The 24,093-nt window shown below is 48.1% G+C and overlaps 3 protein-coding genes across 5 annotated transcripts; 2 read left to right on the top strand and 1 right to left on the bottom strand.

Annotated features, from left to right (window-relative positions):
• The first annotated feature begins 1,031 nt into the window (after positions 1–1,031).
• Positions 1,032–4,983, top strand: LOC123151394 (uncharacterized). Of its 3 annotated transcripts, none has more exons than XM_044571118.1 (6): positions 1,034–1,347; positions 1,450–1,642; positions 1,837–2,032; positions 2,407–2,598; positions 3,130–3,480; positions 3,571–4,983. In XM_044571118.1, the coding sequence occupies exons 1-6, from the start codon at positions 1,114–1,116 to the stop codon at positions 4,538–4,540; spliced, it is 2,136 nt and encodes a 711-aa protein (XP_044427053.1). In that variant the 5' UTR covers positions 1,034–1,113; the 3' UTR covers positions 4,541–4,983. The 3 variants fall into 3 exon arrangements, with proteins under 3 accessions (XP_044427054.1, XP_044427053.1, XP_044427052.1); XM_044571117.1 differs by having other exon boundaries at positions 2,407–2,610; XM_044571119.1 differs by lacking the exon at positions 3,571–4,983 and having other exon boundaries at positions 1,032–1,347; positions 2,407–2,634; positions 3,130–3,369.
• Positions 4,984–13,955: 8,972 nt separating this feature from the next.
• On the bottom strand, positions 13,956–15,621 carry LOC123150847 (GDSL esterase/lipase APG). Its single transcript, XM_044570664.1, has 4 exons — positions 15,314–15,621; positions 15,061–15,191; positions 14,706–14,939; positions 13,956–14,622 (listed from the first exon to the last, which is right to left on the bottom strand). The coding sequence occupies exons 1-4, from the start codon at positions 15,573–15,575 to the stop codon at positions 14,149–14,151; spliced, it is 1,101 nt and encodes a 366-aa protein (XP_044426599.1). The 5' UTR covers positions 15,576–15,621; the 3' UTR covers positions 13,956–14,148.
• A 1,977-nt stretch (positions 15,622–17,598) lies between these two features.
• On the top strand, positions 17,599–19,069 carry LOC123152272 (protein ALP1-like). Its single transcript, XM_044571861.1, has one exon. It carries the CDS (start codon positions 17,615–17,617, stop codon positions 19,067–19,069), a length of 1,455 nt encoding a protein of 484 aa, XP_044427796.1. The 5' UTR covers positions 17,599–17,614.
• The last annotated feature ends 5,024 nt before the right edge of the window (positions 19,070–24,093 follow it).

Below are 24,093 nucleotides of genomic sequence, written 5' to 3'. Positions count from 1 at the left end.
CTCAAACCGTGCGTCCAAATCTCGAACCGCTTTCATCGTTGGATTCCTCACGTCGAGATCTTCAAAACTAGATCTCATGTTGATAGGTTTTGCCGAATTTTTTTTTTCACGAAAAAAACCGGACAAAAAACCAAACCAGGAGCACAAGTTTTTTCCCTTTCCGAAAGAGGCACGCCCGTGCCTCTCACGAAATCACAACCGTGCCTCCCACAGAAGCAAAACCGCGACTCTCGCGAAAGCACAACCATGCCTCTCGCGGAAGCAAAACCGTGACTCTCCCGAAAGGAAAAAACAAAAAAACACGTTTTTTCTCGTTTCCGAGAGGCACGGCCGTGACTCTTGCGAAAGCACACACCCGTGCCTCTCACGAAAGCAAAACCGCGACTCTCACAAAAAAAAAATAGAAAACTGGTTTTCTTCCGTTTCCGTGAGGCAGGCCGTGACTCTCGCGAAAGCACACTCGTGCCTCTCACGGAAGCAAAACCGTGACTCTCATGAAAGAAAAAAACAGAAAATGGTTTTTTCGTTTCCGTGAGGCACGGCCGTGCCTCTCGCGGAAGCAAGACCGTGACTCTCGTGAAAGAAAAAGAAAACACGTTTTTCATGTAAAAATATATTTTTTTTCAATTTTTTATTATTGAACAGCTAAGAAAGACCGGTGAAAAACCAAAACGTCGAAAAAACCCAAAAGAAAAACCGTTTAAAAAGCCGAAAACGCGTGCGAAAAAATAAAAAAACAAAATTCGAAGGAAACGCCAGAGCGCAACACGTGGCGAATGGCCGAGAGCGCGCTAAGTGGCGCTGATCATTGCGAGGCTCTCGAAGGAGCGCTCGTTAACTAGTTACTCTCTGTTTTTTTTTAGGATCCCGAAGGATCAGTTGCTCTCTGCTTAAGGCACGAAATTAGGACTTCGGGCAAATGATGAATTGGCTTGAGAAGATGGCCCCCGCACCTGGACAGTTGGGCTTGTAGATTTTCGAATCCAAGCCCATCTCCCGCTGAACACCGAAGCACAAAAGCCCACTTTGCCGTTGTCTCTTCCCAGGCTTCGGATTTCCCCCTCTACCTTTGCGCGGCGTCGCCGTCGCCGTCGCGGCGGCAAACCCCAAAATATGGCGCCTCCTCCTCCCCTAGACGACCTCACCCACCTGCTCGCCGAGGTAGCTTCCCGCCTCGCCCGCCCTCCTGGCGGCAGTCTGGGCCCCTCCTCCGTCGCCGCCGACGCGCTCTCCGCCTCCATCTCCTCCCTCGCGGCGGCCCTCAACCCCCGCGCCGCCGCCCCCGCCTCCTCCGGAACCAGGGTGCTCGACGCCGCGCTCACCCTCATGTGCTTCGACCCACAGGAGGCAACCACCCCCCCCCCCCCCCCCCCCCCCCCCCTCCCCAACCTCCTTGTCCTCCCTGCGAGCCTTGGTTGGTGCTGATGTGCGTTCGCATTGCATTTTCAGGTGGATAGGGCTCGCCTGGACTGCCTCGTCCGCACCGCCGTCTCCGCGCTCTCCGACTCGGCCTCGTGCCGAGTGGCCCGGACCGACGACCGCGCTGAGATGCTCTGCGTCGGGAGCTCCGTCTCGCCCCGGGACTGCCGCGAGCTGGTCCGCTCCTGCGCCGCCCTCGTCGACAAATTGGGGGGCCGGGATGGTGAGATTTCCCCCCTTCCTTTGTTCGCCTGAATAGCATGCAGTAGACTGCAATGCTGCCACTTCCAAACGAACTTTAGGAGGCTGCTGTACTATTAATCATTCAGATCTACATTCCTTGCAATTCCTCAGGCTGCAGGTTACATGTTACTTGTTGGTGTTGATGTTCATGTATTGTGACTTTCTCTTGTGCAGTTGCGGGGCATTCCTATGATCTGTTGCATGCTGCTGTCGAAACAGCCCTGTTATCCCCTCGTTACCAGTGTCTCTTTCCTTTGCCATATTACAGAGAAGATGGAGAAGGCAGTTGCGAGATGGGTACCATTTCTCTGGATGTGACAACCCATCCATCTTATCAAGTGCTTCCCAGTGATGGCTCAATCCCGCCGAGGTATGCTTGGGACAGTTATACATGGACCAACATAGTACTGGCATTAGATTTAAGGATGTTGTATGATATTCGTCTGCGTTGAGCTGTCTTCTAGTAGTGATTTGGCTGTGAACATGATATAGAACAATAAGACAATATATGCTAAAGTGCAACTGGAATCCCAGAAGTGTACACCGATCTTAACCCTCTCTTATCAGAAAAATCGTACTGTTTTGTCAGTAGTGCAATGTTGAGTTATTGGCATTCTTTTTTACCTTATCTGTGCTTACATCAGGTGGTCATTTATCCTGTTGCCTGATTTGAGAAAAAAAAATCCTGCCATTCTTTTACATATTTTACTGATTTGTTTTGCATTTTTCGTTTGTGTGTGGCAGGGCCCTTTTGTGGCATCACGACCCATCAATTCTGAAACATGATCTTTCAGAGATGCTACGAGAAGCAATCACAAGGCCTTTGCTATGTCTGAGAAAAGAATTACATGATCGGGAAGCATGGCGTGTGATTGTAATATGCTTAGTTTGCTCCCCACCAGCGTTCTTGGAGATGCGGTCATTATTCCATATATGGTTTCTTGCGACGTAACTTCACACCTCATAATACTTGTACTAGCTTCTCTATTGTTTTTGTTTGTGACTCTGAGTTTGTTGTGTTTATGTCAGTTGGCATCTTGAATCATTTTCACGCTTGCAATTAAACTTGCACACAGCACAATAAAAGTGTTATGTCTTGAGCCTGCAACTAGCAAAGTTGAAGTTCATTATTAGAAAAGGGGTAATGTGCATGGCCAAGTAAACTCTTCAAAGCTTGGATTTAAACTACTTCAAAACTGAATTAACAGATTCATGTTTTGTATCATTTTAAAATTTATTATCAGTTAGTTATTTAATCTTCTGTAGATGGAAACTCTATTAACCAGATAGTTAATTGTTTAATCTTCTGTAGCATTCCTTCCTCCTGTTCTAAATGGTATACCCACAGCACTATTACGGATCCACACAGTTCTGCATGTTGTCTGAATGCATTACACATTCTGGGCTTCTTGTTTGTGGATATCTCTTTTACAACTTTTCCTTATTTTGCGTATATTCTGTTTGCAGGGGTATGGGTTCTGTGCTAGGACTTTGCACAGCAGTGGTATCATCAGTATTAGATATTCTTCTCGAGCCTACGGGATGGGGAATATCCATGGAACTAGGACAGAAATTTCCCTTTACATATGCTTATTTCCCAAGCCAACAAAGGGATTTACTTGCCATACTAACTGGGCCCATATCATGCAGACGATTTTTGGATCTTGTTTCTTACATAGAAGCTATGGTTTTCTTGGGTAAAACAAACAGCGACAACTCTTCATGGAAAAACATACAATCACAACCATCAAAAGGGTCACACTTTGGCAAGAAACAACCATCAAAGGGATTGGTCAAATTCAAATACAGTTCTGCTTGGTATGCTTATTAACATGCAAACAATAATATCCAGATATTTAGCATGCTGTTCAACTCAAAGCTAATTGCTCCTGCTCTGTGGTGCTGCAGGTTGACAATTACGAACTTCCCTACCTGGTTCAGTTTTGCCACTGCTCTACTATTTCACCAGGAAGGTTCACAAGGTTATTTATCAGAAGTATTATCTGAGGAGAAAACTGCTGAATCAATAAGTGATATCAATCTTGCTCAGAGGGCAGCATTTTACCTTTCGTGGGTGTTATGCCCTTCTAATGGTGATGAATGCCAGATGTTAGCTAACAATATGGTGGAGTTATCACATTCTTGGGCCAGGAACAACAAAAAGCGCCCAAGTAATCCACACCATAGCAGTACGGTAAATCACCGGAGGAGACTGCGAGTACCCACAGTAGGGGATACAGAGAAACTTAATGTGTCAACCAACCCTGTCAGTTCCCTTATTAAAGATTTTGATGATCGCTGTGCGAAGTTTTGTCGCATAACTGCTGTCAGTCAAGTGCAAGGTGCAGATCAATTAGACGTCCCTCTCTCATGCCCTAATTTTCTGCATTTACGGGTTCCTTTAGGGGTGTTGCTTGTGTCCTTTGCTTGTATTAGTGAGCAAGACTGTAACGTGCTTCTGCACTACGCAAGCACTGGTCTGGTTATGGAGTCAAAGGAAGGGCAGACAAAAAGGAAAGATCAGGCTGGCAATGATGTTTTTTCATCTAGTCGTGGAGGTTCTACTGAAAGATGGGCTTTAAGTGGTGCATGTCTCATCTTTGGCTGGCTTGACATTATTGAGGATATGTCTGCAGTGATCTTTGAATGTGAAGATACATGTCGTCATTTTGTCAGTCAACTCAGAACCAAGACAGGCCCATACCTGCTCAAGTGTGTAAATTTATTGCTGAATGAGGCGGGTCATGATAAAGATTTTGTAATCGATCTTCGTGACAGATTGTTAAACTGGACTAATAAAGGGCAGCGTTTTGATGGTTGTGAGGCATTCAAAGACGTTATCGTTCAAATGAACGCAAAAATTCAGCCCTCTTCATAGCATTGATCAGGGATTTTATGTAACTGTGATTGTGTCCGGATGGGTTCCTTGTCTCCTTTTGGTGACTGTACTGCTGGACGTGAACTGTGGAGTTAAAACATATCCATTCAGCTCTTGGTCAGTCTTATCAGAATTCTGTACCACAAGTCCTAGCTATTCAAGCAGTGCAACTGTACAAGCAATTCTGATCAGTTCTACCCGTGTAGATATTATTGTAAAGTAGCATCTGTCAGGTTTAGATATTGTAAAGTAACATCTGTCAGGTCTTGCTAGTGTAAAGTAGCATCTGCGAAACATAAATTGGGCCAGGCAAAGTAGTAATATTGCATTCATGGGCAAATTTAGCTGCCGGCTCCATTCTTGATGTTTCCAGTTCATTTCTTATGTCATGGCTAAATATAGATTGTTGTGTTTGAGTTATAGAAATTAAATGGTTGTAGTCACCAGTTTATGTTTAGTAAAGGTATCATCAGTTACTATCAATTTCCTACCCGTCTACTGGAGATATCTGATATTTCTATCTAGACTGAGCCACTAATGTATACTCCCTCTGTCCCAAAATAAGTGTCTCAACCTTAGTACAACTTTGTACTGAAGTTAGTACAAAGTTGAGACACTTATTTTGGGACGGAGGGAGTATTTTACATGACATGCACATGTTACTCTGCATCTCTTGCTGCTGCACTGCTGTTACTGAGCCAACTATTCTTGATGTGCACTAACTACTTCACTGTACCAGTTCCAGTGCAAACATTGCCTCTTACAGAAATATAGGGAAAGGCTGCGTACAATAAACCCAAAGTGGTCGGACCCTTTCCCGGACCCTGCGCAAGCGGGAGCTACATGCACTGGGTTGCCCTTTTTTGAGCTGCTTGGGTGATCAAACTGCTTTTGTAATAGAAATGAACTCAATATACATTCCTATTTTACTCTTCTCTTCTCACATGCCTTTTTTATGGTCCTATAAAGCAATTTCTAACCTCGTAGGTAAACTTTATCATTCTCTTTGCTGTGCAGATTGCAGACCACCGAGAAGAATGAAAATGTCAAAAGAAATTAACGAAACTTCATATATTATATCAGATGCAAAAAATGGAATCACAGTTTGATTTGGTTTGTTAGTGCTATTTGTGCCATACAGCAGTTCCAGGTAATTTATTTCTGAATTTAGTTTTCTTCAGTTAATGTTTCCTCTTAATTATATATTTCAACTTTGTTACTCGTCAATTGGATATGGTCAAGACATTGATATGTTTGCACAGCCTATTTAGTAGAGCTTGTGACCACACTGAAGAAGTTTTTTAAGTATGCTTCTCTTGTTACATATGTAAAGTAGAAAAACTTATGAATGACAATACTTACCTCCTGATTATATTATTAAGGTATATGGATATGATGGAAAAAATATAATAATATGTTTATTTTGTAGGGCATAGTTTTTCTGAAATACTTTCATATATGTATGCAGAGAGAATACAAAATTTCAAAAGTTTGCATCCTTCTCTACTTTACATTTCTTGGGAAGTACAGTCCATTAACTTTGTGTTTAAGATCTAACTGCTCTTTTTATCTAAATGTCGCAAACTGGGGTTATTATGTAGCTCGTACTTGCATGCTTCGAAAGCCCTAGCTGATCTGCTTTGTCGGGTTAGGTGATCTTTTATTGTTAGTCAACACTTGGATATATATCAATTTTTAGAATAGTGGCCTCTCCTGACCAAGTTGCACATATTATGTGGCTGAAATGTCATTCAATAGTACAGTACATCAAAATCACAATTATAGTAGCTGCTTGTTTTTGCTTGTTAAGGAAAAATGCATCTGCAACCGCAGTGCCAAATATGTTTGTGGAGGAGGGCCTGGCTGCACAAGTTGCACATTAATGCACGCAGCGACCGGTGCCACTTGTAACCGTTCATATCTGGGCAGCTGCTGCATCACATCGATCGTGTCCGGAGGACTAGGAACCATTAACTGTACTGTATAGGTTAGGCCAACTCCACCGCGCGACCCTATCCTGTCTGCCCCCGTCCGTTTGGGGTAAAAGGAACAAACGAGACGGCCCAGCGCGCGGGCACAAACGGACTTTTGTCCGCTTTGTGTCCGCTTTCGACCCATCCCCGGCCCAAAGTTGCGCCGGTTTTGGGGTGAAACGGACAGCGCGCGGACGGGCGGGACGCGCGCGCTTGTCCTCCCCTGGCCCGCCTGTCGGTGGGAGAAACCAAAACCCCCCACGCCCATTTGGCGCCATTTCCCCCAAACCCTTCCACGTCCCTTCCGCCGCCCCCTCTCTCCCCCGTCCATGGCCGACGCCCCGCCGAGTTCTGGCGGCCTGGCCGTCGACCCGACCGCAAAGGTGAAGAAGAAGGCGCCAAGGAAGCCGCGGTCGGAGTGCACGTCGGAGGAGATCGCCAAGTTAGACGCGGAATCGGCAAAGACAGCTCGACATGGAAGAGGCCGCCCGGCAAAGGCAGCTCGACATCGAGGCCGACAACGTCAAGGCCAAGCAGAGGCAGCTCGACATCGAGGCCACCAATGCCGCCACCAAAGCGAAGGAGGTGGCCCTTGCGATCATGAGCGTGGACTTGTCGAAGATGAGCGACAAGACGAGGGCCTGGTTCGAGGCCAGGCAGAAGGAGATGCTCGACGCCGAAGGCCTGAACTAGGTCGTCCGATCGGCGTGGCCGTTCTTTTTGGAGGCTGGCATGGGTGCCGCCCGCCCGCTGGGCCGCTGGCAGTGTGCCGGCGAAAAAACATTCATTTTGGAGGCCGGCTGTGTTGCCGGCGAGGACAACTATTCATTTTGGAGGCTGGCCGTGTTGCCGGCCGCTGGCTGTGTTGCCGGCGATGGTCGTGTAGGCCGCTGGCTTTGTTGCCGGCGTGATGAACTGGGGTCGTGAACTGGGGCTTGGCATTCGAAACGTCCCTTTTTTTAAAATAGACGCGGACAGGATGGGGCAAAAGGATGCGTCCGCGCGCTGAGCGCACGGCCACCGCATCCCAGGACAGGCCCGGACACGACCCCAAATCCCTACCCAAAGGGACAAAAACAGGACAAAACGGACGTTCGTTTGGGGTCGTGTGGTGGAGTTGGCCTTAAGGCTCACCCGTATTGATTAGTGACGTCGACACATGGATGACGGCCATTCAAACATGTACTTACTTTGGGCAGTCTTAAGAAAAAGACACCAACATCTTGCACATATATTTATATTGCAAAACAATTTCTCAAACCCAGTGAAACTGTTATTTTTATTTTTATGGATTGACTGGTCGAAAACAAACATTAATTTTTGCTTATTTGATTGAGGCATTTTTGACAAGTTATTGTCAAAGTTTTAATTTCTTTTACCAAAAGTACGTCTAAAATGTCATGCTTATGTGTAGCCGATCTAATAAATTATACTCTAAGTTCATCTTGTTTTAGTCAGTTAGTGCGGTACAGCCTTGCAGGTAGTTAATTAGAGTTTCATCAACACACAATAGCACCACTGAAGACGCCCAGGAACCTACCTGCATTTTTTTCTTTGAAACAAGGCAAAAGATTTGTCATTTTATTGATTAAGGAGAAGAAAATTGCCCGGTTAATTGGCGGAAAACCGGGCTAAAACCGTTACAACTCAACCCACATGACATGGGCACCACCGGCCAACCTGTCCACTGACATGGGACACAAGCACGACGGCACATGCCACCGGATGGCCACACGCGCAAGCAACCGACAGCTCCGACTTTGACGACGAGCCTCGCAAGGGAAATATGCAGGACTAGCGCCGATGATGCCCTCCGCAAACGACCACCGAGCGCCTGTCATCATCACCACCTGGACCCGCTCCATCGCAGCTCCGACTTCAAAGCAACCAAGCAACCCACAAAAGAGCACCTCGGACACGCCAGAAAGAACCGACTACCAAAGTCCACGCCGCGACCCGAGCTCCTCTCGATGCCATCATCGTTGCCAACCAGAAACGAGCGCCCCGCCTCAGCAAACCACGCGGCGAAGATGCCGCCAACCATGGCGAAGATGCCGCAATCCACCAGTCTCTCGGTCGTAGCCGGCTCCGAGACGATGCCCCCAAGGAGGAGAAAGACGCGAAGACGCCTCCATCGCCCGATCCAGCGGATCTGAGGTTTCCCTCCGGAGCCAAAGCCATGGGGAGAAGCACACCTCCACGACGACGCTTCCAAGAAAGATCACGGCACCCGCGGGCACATCGTCGCCGGCTTCGAAAAGACTGGAGCAAAGATTTTTCCTGGAGACCACCACCCCACCGACCGCCGCCCACCAATCACCACCCCTGTTGAGGCCGACCTCACCCTGGCCACGGGATCCCATGATCCACCGCGCCCAGGCACGCACCACCGCCTGGCCAAAGCCGTCGTCCACCACCGTGCCCACCACCACCGCAGCAACCAATGCATCGCAAGGAGCAGCACCAAGATCAACAACCCACACGGCCAGATCAAAATCGGAGCAGCTCTAGCAAAGCAGCAGGGCAGACGAGCAGGCCCTGCACCGCAGCACACCTCAAGCTCCAGAGATGCCACGCCCGTCGCGCCCCACCAGTCACCGCGCCCGTCGCGCGCAGCCACCGCCGCTCCAGACCAAGGATCTGCGCCCCGTGCACACATCCAGAGCCGAGAGTCACCTTGCACACGCGCGCCGTCCACGCCCAAGCCACGGTCGGAGCCCGGACCAAGACCGCCGCCCCGGCGCCCCAATCTCCGCCCGCAGCCGACGCCAAGCGCCGAACGCCGGCCCCCGTCCGTGCCAGCCGCGACCCGCGAGGTCCCAGATCGGGACCGCACGAGAGCCAACTACTGTGACGGCGCTCCCACCGCTGCGACCAGCCGCCGCGCCGCACGCCGAAGACCACCTCCGTCGCGCGCGAGGTCACCGCCCCAGAGCCGAGCGCCGGACAGCCGCATACCGCACGCGAGATCCCCAACTCCCGAGTGACAGCAGGCAGAGCGCCCCGCCGCCGCCGGCTCTGCACAGGCTTTGCCTGCCGGAGGCCACCGGCGACGGCGAGGGAGGGAAGGAGTCTGGAGAGGGGAGGCTACGCGGGGGGGGGGGGGGGGGGCGGAGGTCGCTGCCCGTGTCGCCTTGGGGAGGGAGCGGCGCGGGGGGCTGGAGGGGGGGGGGGGTTTGCAACCTCAACCTACCTGCATAGTGATGCAACAAGCTGGAGGTGTGGCTATTAAGCAATTGAACTGTACGATCAAGCAGTGAGTGGGCCATAAATCATCAATTAAGCCAGCCATATGTCGAACCAGTGGAACGTATGGTTCTGACTTGTGTAAATATATGACCTTCAGTTTTAATGTATAGTAGGATAGATTTATCAAATTAGATCAAGGATTATTCTGTTAGTTATGGTCTTGCAGTAGAATTTATTATCTTGCTAAAACCTAATAATGGTGCTACGAGACAGTTGCTAAAACCTAATACATTTGTTATTTTGTGGAACTATTTTTGGAGAAAATTACATATAAATTTCACACATCATTTATAAATAACTTGTGGAGTGGATGTTTAAGAAATGTTTGAAGCACAAGATTCATACGTTGTACTTCCAAATTCATTCATCTAGTGATTTTTATTGCGGCAATAACTAATGATACAGCCTTGCCGTTCGGGTATCGTAAACACACAATAGCACCACTGATGACGCCCTGGAACCTACCTGCATAGGCATAGTGATGCAACAAGTTGGACGGGTACGGCTCATGCACCGGCGCATAGTTGTATGAAAGTGAACTATGGATACCATGGGTTATCAATTAAGTTAAGCTGGCTATATATTGTATTGAACCATTGGAACGTGTGGCTGTGACTCGTGCAAAGATATGACCTTCAGTTTAACTGCACAATATAACGTATGCATCAAAGTCGAACAAACCGGTTTACAAAAGGGGCAAAATGTAATAACCAACGAGCTGTCAAAATGTGTAAGACTACAAAGCCTACAATGTCCTTCATTGAGTGAATGTATGATCATCTTCCAGCAAAACACCATCAAGGAGATGGCCAAAAAAAAGGAGATAGATGGCCAACTCAAGGGTTTTATAAATTGGCAAGACTTCTCATCCTGGGGCTTAGGGACCGGTAGATGGGACACTGCCATGTCCTTGTAGATTTTAAGAAGGGAATGGAGTACGTAAAATATCATTGTGGAATCCATCATCGATGTCCAAATCAAGGGTTTTCACCTTGTAGAGCATGAATTGGTTCTCGAAGACGTGTGAGTATCCTCATTACAGAATGTAACCAATGAGGGCCAAACCCCACATATATGCCAAGGTACCCAATGAAATGTGACCCAAAGGACACTAGCACCCCAGGCATTTATTTGAAGAAGAATGAGGCACCATCGGGAGGTCAGCCCTCAAACCCGGGCCATAGCTAGAGAGAAGAGACCCATTGGAGCAGCAAGAACAAATGAGACTATGAGCCAGAGCAAGTGAGGAGAGACCTCACCGTTGTTTGTGCCCCTTACTAGGCATGGCAAGACAAAATGAGATGTGATGGCGTCATATGAGCAGAAACCCTAATTTTATCTCCCGAGCCATATACAGACAACCAAGAGAAGTACAATGAGACATGACTTGTGGGTTTGTGGTGTGAATTCTAGGGAAGATTTATACTCTTTATTGTGCAACACCGCGCCTTTCCTCTGGCAGTTGGGAAGCATATGGTTTGTAGCTATAATTGCCTATTTGCCTTTCAGTGTCAATTGAGAAGATATTTATTAGTGATCCCAAGTCATGGTGCCACACAGCTAAAATGTTTCAACAAGGTAGTGTAGATTGGCACAACATATATCAGTCGTGCAGATTCAGTTCCGATTTGATTCACATGTTCGAAACAAGGAGCAAATATCCAGCTATGGATAGTATCATATTGAAATTCTGCTATTAATTAGTACTAGTACTTTTACTGGCTAATTGAGCAGGTTTTTCTTTTTCCTAGTCAAAGAGCCCTAGTGCTCCTGCCAAGGTTTCAAAGAAAAATTAAGAGTACTTTGGGTTTTGGGTTATGGGTTATTTGCTAAAGTGGGCCTTTTGTTTCTCGGCGTATGAGATGAGTTGAAACTTTATAACAACATACACTGCCGTTGCTTGGACCACGGTAGCACTAGATATGCTCTCCTTGTGCATTTGATAAATTGGCGGGAATGCCTAGGAGCCAGTCGACTGAAATCTCGTTTCGAGTCATTAGCGTCGGATAGAAAATGAACGTTCTAGATCGTGTCTTCCTCTTCCCAACAGTTTTCCAAAAAAAAAAAGATCGGATGTTCTTCTTCCTCGGCCGCCACCACGGACCACCGGCCCCCGCCGCCCCACCCTCCCCGGAACCACCCCCACCGCCCCGGCCATCCATCTAGGCCCCGTCGCATCGAGTTTTTTCTTCGGTGAATCCCTACACCCCCCCCCCCCCCCCGCCCCATCCTGAACCCTAAGATAGACACCGGGGTAGCCTACCCAACGAGCTTTTTCCTCCTCTCCGGCGAGTTTCTTCCTCCCCTCTGGCTATTTCTCCTTTCGACCAAAATCGACTGACCCAACTATGAAAAGTCAGTCGATTGAAATGCAGCTATTGCGTAAATTGGCAACTACACATCCCTTTACAGGGACATGTTGAATTTTGCTGGATTAAATATACTTATATGCTTTCGGAACCCAAAACCACATACTAGTTTTTCCCTAAGAAGCAGAAGACAACCATGCAAGAGCTAAACAATTTGTTCCCCGTCAAAATGATATTCTCTCCATTCACTATTACCGAAAAAGGCTTTCACCCCGCTTTATATATAAAGCACGATCTCAACAACTCGTTACAGACGCACGCCACCACAACACACACACCCAAGGCATGATACATAGGCGCTGAGCGCAGCAGCACCACCCCTAGCACTACCACCGCGAAGAGATGAAGCCGCATATGACGAATCGTGGGATCCAAGGCGGCGCCTTCAGGAAGGATACGACACTGGAGCGCCGCCACCGCCCAATTCAAGGATTAGAGTTTCCCCCGAAGCCGCACGACGGGCAATGAGAGCCGCGACGACGCCCAAGGAAACGTGTTGCCGCCGCCGGTCCGTCCGAAGATATAACAGTTTTTCACCCCGGCCAAACTCACCACCACCGAACGTCACACCCCGGCAACCATGCCGCCCACACGGCCATGGCTACCGGGCAGCACCAAGCAACGGCCTCTGCCCGAGAGAATCGCGCAACCACCACCAGGGCCGCCGCCCCGGCATCCAAGACCTTGACACCAGCTCACCCGAGACCTGCCGCTAGCCCAACCAAAGAGACGACCGGAAAGGTCCCACCTTTCGCACCCCTGGGTGACCCCCAGCGCCGAGACCCAATAGGCCGGCTCCCTGGCCTCCATCAACCCATCCTGCAGCATCGGGCGGGAGGTGAGCTCGGTCCTGCAACACCGTGCGCGAGACGAGGTTAGTCCTGCTGCACCATGCGCGAGACGAGCTTAGTCCTGCGGCACTGTGCGCGAGACAAGCTCGGACCTGCGCACCGGGCGCGAGACGAGCGATGGACCGCAGCTGGGAGAAGGCCAACCCTTCGCAGAACGTAGCGACCAGATAACGAGGAGGGGGGCCAAAGGCCGATACAAGCCGCCTACGGACGAACCGACGCCAAGCCGTGCCAGCCGTCAACGAAGCCGACTTGCCAAGCCACCGTGGAGCCATCCACGGCCAGAGCAGCGGCCACCCCGACCACACTGCCCAACCCGCGCCGCCTAGCGAGCTCCCGGCGTCGCAGCCGCCGGGCACGCACCCGTGCATCCCGCCGCCCCAAGCACCAACCCCCGAGCATCACCACAGCGGGCCGAGTGACACCGACAACCACCGGGGAGGCCGGATCTGGCGCCCCACCCGCTGGATCGACACAGACGCAGTGGGAAGAGGTGACAGAGACTACGGGGGAGGGATCCACCGCCGCCTGATCCGCCTGGCCCACCCACGCCCAACGACCCATAGCCGCCCGGCCGCGCTGCTCCCAGCCCAAATCCACCGGCGCCGCCGGCTTCGGTCGGGCTTTGCCTGGCCGAGCCCCTGGCGGCGGCGCGGGAGGAGGGAGGAGGAGGTTGGTTGGCGGCGGAGCTTGAGGTGCCCTCCCGGCCGCCTCGCGGGTGGCTGAGCGGGAGGGGATAAGGTATTTTTTCTTTTAGGAGAATGGCGTCTCCGTTCACTATTATAAGATGTTCTAATTTTTTTTTGATTCAGATGTATATCGACGCATCTTAGTGTGTTTGTTCACTTATTTCAGTCCACACGTATGTAGTCCATATTGAAATATTGAAAACATCTTATATTTGCAAACGGAGGGTGTAGTATATATAGCTTAAAGCGAGAGCTTCACTAGAGTTGAAAAATAAATTAACATACATTTTTTTCACAAATTATGCTTTTCGACAAATTACATAGCTATAGCAACAAGGACTCACACATTGTAGGAAACATATTGGAAGCATTAATTGCTACACTCATGGATACACACACACACACTCCAGATAAGTTCGTCGATCTGCAGCAGCTGCAGCTGCACGTAGTACGTACGCCCTTGTCGCCTGACGCTTACTACGTAAGCAAGTCGATGCCGGCCGACACCAGGGACTCGGCGACGACCAGGTTGGCCGCCTCCGACGGGTGCACGCCGTCGAAGTACACGTAGCTGCTGGCGTTCCGGCACATCCGGGCCGCCTTCGACGTCGCCGGGTCGCACAGGTACACCCTTGTCCCGGCCTTCCCCGTCCGGCAGCACGTCCTCCTCGCCTCCGCGAACCCGTGCGCCGCCGGCCTCTCGGAGAGGTCCCGGAGCGGCGTGTAGACGTCGAAGACCGCCACCTTGAGCCCCGCGTGCCGCCTCACCAGCGCCCCCACGGTGGCGTTCAGCTTCCGGTTGAAGGTCTCGGCGTCGCGGTTGAGCCTCGGTAGGCACCCGCCGCCGCCGCTCCGGCCCTTGCCGCCGTACAGCCTGATCGTCGCCGGCAGGCACCCCAGCGGCGGCATCGTCGTCACGCCGATCCGCCGCGCCCCCAGCCTGTACAGCTCCTGCAATATGTCCACAGCCACAGGGTCACGTACGTACCCTCAGAGAGAGATGCTGTGATGGGCCGGTGAGTCGGAGTGCTGAGGTCGGCGAAGCCGGAGAAGATGCCGACGAGGAGGTCGCAGTAGCGGTCGACGTCGTAGCGGGCGGACAGGGAGGCGTTGTGGTAGTAGTTCTGGATGAAGTCGCCGGTGCCGGTGCTCACGACGTACAGCGCCTCGGCGAGGATGGTGCGCGCCTGCCGCCGCCCGGCCACCGCCGCCAGCTTTGACCTGTACTCCTTGTAGTACTTAAGCTGCTGCGACAGCGTTATTGCGTCCTACAGATAAATACGCACAGCCGATAACTATAAAAAAAGTCGTGTTTCCCACTGACATGTCCCAATCTCATTTTTAGTCCAAAACAAACTGCTTTTGAAGATGTGCCCGTTGTATACTCACATACATGGCCGCCGTGTCGTCGGAGTAGCTGGACGCGGCGGAGCCGAAGTTGGCGCCGGTGAGCAGGTTCTTCCCCGACGCCAGCGGGCTCAGGTACGGCGGCGCGTAGCCCTCGAAGCCGAGCGTTTCAGCTGCAGAAACCATGCACCTCCAAACACGTTACGCACCGAGTATAACTATAACTACAAGTTCATAGCTCAGAGTGACAGTTGCAGGATATGCATGCATGAGTGTGCATATGTAACTGACGTACCGGTGATGTCGGTGACGATCTTGCCGTCGGAGAACCTGCCGGTGGCCTTGTGGCGCCGGAAGTTCTCCCCGTAGGGCGCGTAGTTGGCCTTGAAGACGGCGCCGGGGAGGTAGTTGTTGTTGCCGACGTCGATGGTCGAGTCGCCGAACGAGATCACCGCCGGCACCACCTGCCCGTGGACGCCGCAGGAGAGGAGCAGAGACAGTGCCACCAGCGCAATCATCCGTTGCATCGCCGGTGAGCTGCTCCTGGACGGCGACATGCTCTTAGATTTCCGTACGTGTACCGTGCGTGGCCAAACACCGAACGGCTGGTATCGTATATATAGAGCCAGCCATACGCGGAAATGTCCGTATCTCTATTGCTGGTGCTATGTTTTTGTTCCAAAGATAAAAAAAAATGCACAACACAGGGTAGATACACTCGTATGCTCGTGTATCTATTAAAACTTATAAAGATGGCCGCTTACGAAACACTGCAAGAATCACAAATGGTTATGTATACAGTATTATTATCATGCAAGTCCAGACCGTGCGTGAGTGTGACGGTGTAAATCAAAACACCATGAATTTGGTTGATACTTGTCCCAGATCTTTGACTACTCTATCCATATTGTCAGGTGGACATCTATCCAAATTATATTTTTCCATCCGACTCTAAGGTGTTAGGCTGGTCACAAAGGGCAAGAACATAAGCTAGTAACTTACACACTTCCTTAGACTATGTTACTACCTCCATAGTGAGTAGGAACATCTATGTAGTGTCATGCAACGATGTATTTATTAGGTTATAGACTCATTGTTTCTTGGTGTGTGTGATGTTCCGGTAACTTAGGGTCTGTTTGGTTCCAAATAAGTCACCAACTTATAAGTTGAAAAGTGAAAAAAGTGACTTATTTTGCCAAACAGACCCGATCTTATAAGTCACCCCAACTTATAAGTCATAAGTTGCTCCACCCCAACTTAAAATTTATAAGTCACCCCCTTTTGCGTGGGTCCCACCATCTGCATGATGTTGATTGATGTGGAAAGGTGTGTCAGGTGACTTATAAGTCAGGTGACAACCAAACAGGCGTGACTTATAAGTCACTAGTTTTAAGTCACCTGACTTATAAGTCGGGTGACTTAGACTAGCCATAGTGGGTAGTAACTTAGCAGTAACATAGATTCCAACTCAGCAGATTTGCATACGTGGCAATGATTTAATGAGGAGAAAGAGTATAGCAGTAACATAGCTGGTTACCGTACTTCGCGCTTGGTCCCACAATTTTTTAATGCAAAGATCCATTGCGGCGTCCCCATCGCGAAGGAAAATTCCCCACCGCTCCATCCTCTCCCTTCCTGCCGCCTCCATCTCCCTCGCCACGCTCTCCGTCTTGCCGCCCGGCGGCAGCACTGGCCGGCGACGCGAGTCCACTTGAATCATGGCCAAGTTTGGTGCCCGTAAGGAGGCGGCACCAGTCCGGTCATCGGCGACCTCTCCGCCGCAGCAGCACATCCCCGGCGCCCCGGCAAGCTCGTGCGCCAACCGCTGGCCACAACAACTCTTCTACCCCGGCGCTCCGACGAGCTCGTTCGCCAGCCCCTCCACACCACCGTACATGTACGTCCCTCTCATGGAATCCTCTACTGCAAACCCTACATGGTATAAATTTCTGCTTTTAATTCAATCTTCGCCAATTGCAATTCCTTTAGCTCGAATACCTGATTCAGCGTGTGTAGATCTTCAGGGAATTTCTGTACTGCCAAGTCTTTACTCACATCTAAGTCTGAATTTCTAAGTCTGATTTAGCGTGTGTAGGTGTGGCCTGAATTACCAAAACCGTGAGCTTCAGTTGACATCCTTTTGCTTTTGCTTTCTTCATTGAACAAGTGATATATCACATCGAGACACTAGTTAGGACATGCTTTTTGAACAAAGGATTGATTATGCTTCATACATAGCAGAAACAGTAGGATTATCCTACTGCAGTTTTATTAAGATAAGTATTTACAAGTTAGACTTTGATACAAAGAGGAATAAGTTATGTACCTGACCAAATACAATCATTTCGAACAGTCCAAATACTCCAGGTCACCAAAATAAATGTGTTCTGTGTTAAGTCTATCTCTTACAGTAGCCTAAAAAATATCTTGTTTAAGTCTGTTTCTGACCAAATCCAATTGCATACCTCATGGATTCGTTTAGTGCGCTTGATAATTTAATATTTACAATACTTCTGTTAGAGAGATGAGGTGTTGTACAAAATTTCATTGCTACTGTACTATGCTCATGACTTCTGATATTTGTAACGGGAGGCCAATGTATACCCCTGCACCTGAAGACTTGCTAAGTTTTGGAAAATTTCCTCCAATGCATAATTATAATTTTCAACCTCCGCAAGTGCAGCATCCTGTACAAGGGCACCAAAATATGGATACCAATCAACCGGCTGATGGTTCCGATGATGAAGCTGAAGCAAGTATCATTGATCCTTCCTCCCTCTACACACTAGATCACTACCTTGTCCAGATGGACATGTTAGACTCATTCGCCAAGGAGATCGCAATAGAAGTGAAGGAAAGCCTTGACGCTCAAGGAAGATCAAGCAGAAGTGGTCCGAGGATTTACGTGAACAGGCCACGTGAAGAAGCTACTGAGCAATTGGTACGCGACTATTTCTGTGATGATCCTACCTACAAGAAGAAGGTATTTCGTAGAAGATTTCGGATGAGAAGGCCCCTTTTCGAGCGTATCGTACATGCACTAGGAGAGTGGTCTCCAGAGTTCACGCAAAGGAAAGATGCTCTTGACCGTGATGGACTATCTCCATTGCAGAAATGCACATCAGCTATTCGCCAATTGGCATATGGTACTCCCGCTGACGCTCTCGATGAGTACCTGAAGATTGCCGAGTGCACATCAATTAAGTGCTTAAAGCTGTTCGTCAAAGGCGTGATTCATATATTTGGTGATGAGTATATGCGAAAACCCAATGTCAACGATGTGCAGCGCTTACTTGATATTGGAGAGAGTCGTGGGTTTCCTGACATGTTAGGAAGCCTCGACTGTATGCACTGGCGTTGGGACAAATGTCCCATGGAGTGGAAGGGACAATTCACCAGTGGGTATAAAGGCGTCCCTACTCTTATTCTAGAGGCGGTTGCTTCTCAGGATCTTTGGATATGGCATGCATTTTTTGGTGTTGCTGGATCCAACAATGACATCAACGTGCTTAATCAGTCGACGTTGTTCCTTGAGCAACTGAAAGGGCAAGCTCCTCGAGTGAACTATAATGTCAACGAGAAGGAATATCAACTTGGTTATTACCTTGTAGATGGAATATACCCAGAGTGGGCAGCATTCGTGAAGTCGATACCGATGGCTCAAACAGAAAAACAGAGGTTGTTTTCTAAACATCAAGAAAGTGCAAGGAAGGATGTGGAACGTGCATTTGGTGTGCTCCGGGCGCGATGGTCTATTTTACGGCGCCCGACACGTTTATATGACCGGGGCGATCTCCATCATATTATGTTAGCCTGCATCATTCTACACAACATGATAGTTGAGGATGAAAAAGAAGAGGCGGGGAATATGCTTGATTTGAATGAGGAAGCAGGCTCATCAATTGTTTTCCCATCAGTATTTACTCATGGTGACATGCCAATATTTGCCGAGGTACTTCAAAGAGATGCTAGAATTCGTAATCGTTCGATGCATAAGGCTCTAAAAAATGATTTGATTGAGCATATATGGAGAAAGTTTGGGCGACGATAGATTATATTCGAGACTTGATTCATGTTGGCACTTATTATTGAGTAACATAGAGCATAAGGCTCTAAACATGTTTTATATATTTTAATTATATTATATTGGCACTTATTATTTATTATGGGTCCGTTCGAATTTGTGTTCTTGTATTTATATATGGGTACTGGCAAACAAAATTTCATATTGATACATGTCACAGATAGATCACAAAGTTGAAGTACTAGTATAGATCCCACAAAACAATAAATGAAAATCTCAAGTTACTACCTCTATGTTACTACCCACTATAGAGGTAGTAACATAGACTAATAACATATGCATGTTACTACTCTATGTTACTACCCACTATGGCTAGTCTTATTGAAACCAAACAGGCCCTTAGCAAGTTACCACAAACACATCTCTCTTCATTAAATATGTGTCACATAAGCAAAATTGTATTGGAGTGTGTGATGTTACTCCTAAGTTCCTCCCCATTGTGACCAGCCTCAGATACACATGCATGCATTATTGGATGGCTTTGCTTGCGATTGGATGTTTTTATTGCAGCAATGTTATTGCGCTGACGTCTTTCTAGGGCACGACAACTTGAATATTTTTTAATGATGATTTATATTGGCTCGTGATTGTAACCCTGTAACAATGGAATAAAGCTCTTTCACCCCGTAAAAAAAGATGATAAATTTAGTTAGCAAGCACGGCAAATCCTTGTAAAAAAAACTAAGCTGATACGGATTTGACATGCAAATGTTATTCCTACTTAATTAGTACTACTATTACGAAAAATCTGCCTAGCTTATTTCTGATTGTAACAACCCCATCTATTCAGCTAACCGTCATTAGACTCAATACGTAGAGATTTTGTAAAATCTTTACGTAGGAATAGCACTGCTCATTTTATCTTGTTTCGTTTTCCCCAGCCGATCGAGTGGAAGGTGTCAGCTAGCTCAGCTTTGCTCGCGTCTGGCTGGCTAGCTTGCTGCAATTTATTAGTTAGGACCGTCCGTCAAACGTTGGAGTATGATGCATGCGGTCGAGCTGCCGACGTGACGCAGGTTTATGACCCAGTAGCTCCACCCAGTTAAATACAGGAACCATCTCACTCTGACTCCCAACTGCCAAATGGTGACAGCCGACAAGTTTACACAACCTACTTGTTTCCTTCGCCTTCAACTTCATATATTCATTTTTCTTTAACATGCTATGATCTAAGTCGCTTGCGTATATGCACATACACCCATCCTAATAAACGCAGGCATGTGCACCTTACCTTTATAAGCACTCCCGAGAGAATGAGTTAGCACAATTATCTTGGAATTGATAAAGTTATCATAGGCGCCTTGTAATCAGATGGGGACGTCTCTTCTCATTTAACAAACGTCGGCGAAAAGACTAAAATAAATCTAGAAAAATATGAGCATCAATATCAAGTTTAGAATTTAAACCCCGATGGACTGGTTTCACCACCGGAAACATAAACATAATCATCTAACCACAGGTAACTCGAGCGGCAGACAGGTCGTGATGATGGAATGTTTTGATGTTGTACTCTCTCCATGTCAAAAGTTACATATAAGACACTTTTTAGGCTAAACAAAAACATGTTATATTTTAGTACAGATGTCGTAGCATTATTTCACATTGGTTGGTACTGTATTGTTTATGAGGCCCTTTCCAGTGCTCCATCTTATACAGGTGCTAAGCCTTTCAAGTAGGTAAAAAAAAATCCGATGTGGCGAGTTATTTAAGAGAAGAGATGAGTGTGATGACCTCAGAAAGAAACAATGCTAAGCGCGTGAACCTAGGCAAAACATTTAAAGAAAGAAAGCCCACCAATACATGAAGATATTTAGTTGCTAAATCATTAAATGAAGCAAGCTTAGCAACCATAAGCTAAGTACCTATGCATTGGGGAGTATAGTTGCTAAGCTATTTAATGTGCTTAGCACCTCATCTAAGAGCATCTCCAACGGCCGCGCGAAACGACGCGCACGCGCGGTAAACGCAGCCTTTAGCGCGCGCGGGGCGTTTTGCCGCGCTCCATCGGTGGCGGGAAAACCACGCGCGCGGGAACCGCTTGCGCGCGCGCGCGAAAAGGCGCCAGCTCGCGCGCCATATTTTGCGCACCGCTTCCGGCGCGCCTATAAAGTGCGGCGCGCGCCACGCGCCTCTCCATGCCTCCTCTTCTCCTCTTCCTCTCTCTTTCTCTGCCACGCGCCGCTCCAGCGCCCCGCCACCGACGCGCCTCTGCCGCCTCGCCGCCGACGCGCCGCCGCCGAGGAGCGTCCGGCTACCGCGGCGTCCGCCTGTGCCCCAACGACGGCTACTACGCGGAGATACGCTCCGGCGATCTCCGGCTCGGCCTCGGCACGTACGGGATGGCGCGCGAGACCGGCCGCGCGTATGACGCGGCAGCGTGGCGCCTAGGCCGGCCGCGCGGCCAGATGAACTTCCAGGATGTCTACACGCTCCAGCAAGCGCTCGACCGTGCCCCGCCGCCGCGTCTGAACACGGCACAAGACCGTGCGGAGCACGCCGAGCGGCAGCGCCGCCTCCTCGTCGCCCAGGAGGACGAGCAGGTCATGGCGGAGTGGCGCCACTGCCACCCGGAGGACGTCGCCTACGAGCAGGCCTACTTGGCAAGGCGTCGCGAGGAGGACACGCGAAGGCGCCACGAGGCGCGGTTGGACAGGCGTCGGCGCAAGGCGTTGGCGAACGCGCAGTCCGATCTCGTCGCAGCAGGTGGGCAGTCGTTCTTCGCGCCGGACGATGATCGGTGGTTGGACATCTGGCTGGATACCTCGGACGACACCGCCGAGGAGGATAATGGTGATGATAGTGATGATAGCGACTTAGAGTAGTTTTTTTATGCAATCTATCTTGTTTTTTTATCGTTTGTCGTTTTTAATTATTATGCAATCTATGTTTCGGATGTAAAATACCTTTGTATCGTTTTAAAATCTATGCAATCTATCTATTTTCCAATGCCTACATTTTAGCCTAGAATGAGCGTGCGCTGATTTTTTTACGCGCTGCTGGAGCGGCGCACGCGGGCTGCTGAAGCGGGCGCAGCGCGCCGCGCCAAACCAGGCAATGCGCGCGCGGCATATGTATTTTTTGCGCGCGGCGCGACCGGCGCCTGTTGGAGATGCTCTAAGCACCCATACATTGGCAGCAGCCTGAGAAACTCTCCTTGAAGTATTGAATGCGACTATTAATTAACCTCAGATATCTTACAATTTGTGCACCACAAACTTTTCAATGCTCTCTTGTGATTAATTGTCAGGTAGACACAGGTCTAGATCTCCTGGGGTACACTGGTGATGGTGTCATACTCAGACATGATGAATGGAGCTCGCAGTTGGTCATAATTCAAGACCCGCCGTGCGAGCCGTGCCGACGCAACGGAAGTGCATAAATTATGCAGCTCTGCCCAGTTAATTAATGCCACTCAACTGTGAACTACAACATTGATCAAGTGTATACAAAAATATTAACATTCAAAATACCAAATAAATACCATTAAAATCATCATTCAACATATTGTCATACTCCCTCTGGTCATTTTTTACTTTGCATATTAGATTTCTCAGAAGTCAAACCTTGGAAACTTTGACCAAATTTATATTACAATTTATCAACATTTACTATATCAAATCAATGTAAAATGAAAATATATTCTATGATAAATCTAATGATATTGATTTTGTATTATGAATGTTCGTAGTTTCTTGTATAAACATGGTCAAATTTCAAAAACTTTGACTACAAATCTAATACGCAAAGTAAAAAGGACCAGAGATACTCCCTCCGTCTCAAAATAAGTGAATCGATTTTGGTATAACTTTAGTACTAATGTTGTAGAGACACTTATTTTAGAACGGAGGGAGTATATTTTAGTGTGCAAGTTTAGACTATTTCCGGTTGTGCGACTCAACGGTGAAGTGCCGAATGGGTACTACCGCAGCAGCAAAATACGCGATATTCTAGACAGGATGCAACTTTAAAATTTACTCCAAATTTTCTAAATAAACATGTTGTAAAGAGATCTTTTTTACAAAATAGGAAATATTTTCCTAGACAAATAGAATAATATCATCATCAGAGTTAGACTGCACGTATTTAAGGGCGCCATCCACTTGGACGCAGTGCTATTGGTAGTACTCCAAGTGGCATTGTATACGTCGCTTCCAACTTAAAGTGGTGAGAGGAAATACAGATTTTTTTTATAGATAACCATCAGGCGTAATCATTATAAAAGAAATGACAGGGAGTTGGCCAGCATAACAAACTCATAAGTATATCTTCCCCCTAAAAAAATCTCATAAATACAGTATATATATCTTACCGAAATTCTCTTCGGCCATTCATTTTCCTAGATAAGCATCCCACATAAGCATTGAAAGGAGCAACAAGAGCGAGTCAAAAGCATAATTTAAGAATACAAAGAAAGCATAATTAATTCATTGATGAACAAAAATACCTCACTAAAATCCTCTCTGGCAATTTTATCTTGTTACATAATCTTCACATGACAGCAAGTTGGGGAGCATGATTAATTCCTCGACGGAAATGTCCCTTACCAAAGTTTGTTAGAAGATTTTCGCTAGTACAAGGATATACTATATGTCACTGCAAACACTTCTTACAGGAAAGCAGAGCAGGGTTAATCAAGACCGCCTCAACTCGGCTTTATGCACACTAGCTGCACATTAACAGTTTACAAGAGTACAAAGTATCGAGTATACACGGGAGTTACAAACCATGGAGCTGAAAAATCAAGCCACGGTGACAAAGTATGGTAGTACGTAGGAAATATGAAATATCTTCCTAAATGTTTGGGAACTTGCATGCTCAGGGAAACTGGATGATTTACATTTCCGCTCTTAAGAAAGAGAGTTAAATTTGCGCGAATTCGGGGAGCGTGAAGAATCGAAAAATAAAGAGTTTGAGTCATATACTGAGGACGTGTATATGGCACAATCCTGAACATGTGCCAAGGAAGAAAATCACAGGCAGTGGAGCAGCCA

This window comes from Triticum aestivum, chromosome 7A, assembly GCF_018294505.1.
Source record: "Triticum aestivum cultivar Chinese Spring chromosome 7A, IWGSC CS RefSeq v2.1, whole genome shotgun sequence".
In the NCBI taxonomy this organism is placed as follows: Eukaryota; Viridiplantae; Streptophyta; class Magnoliopsida; order Poales; family Poaceae; genus Triticum; species Triticum aestivum.
This window is presented reverse-complemented; position numbering and strand designations above follow the sequence as displayed.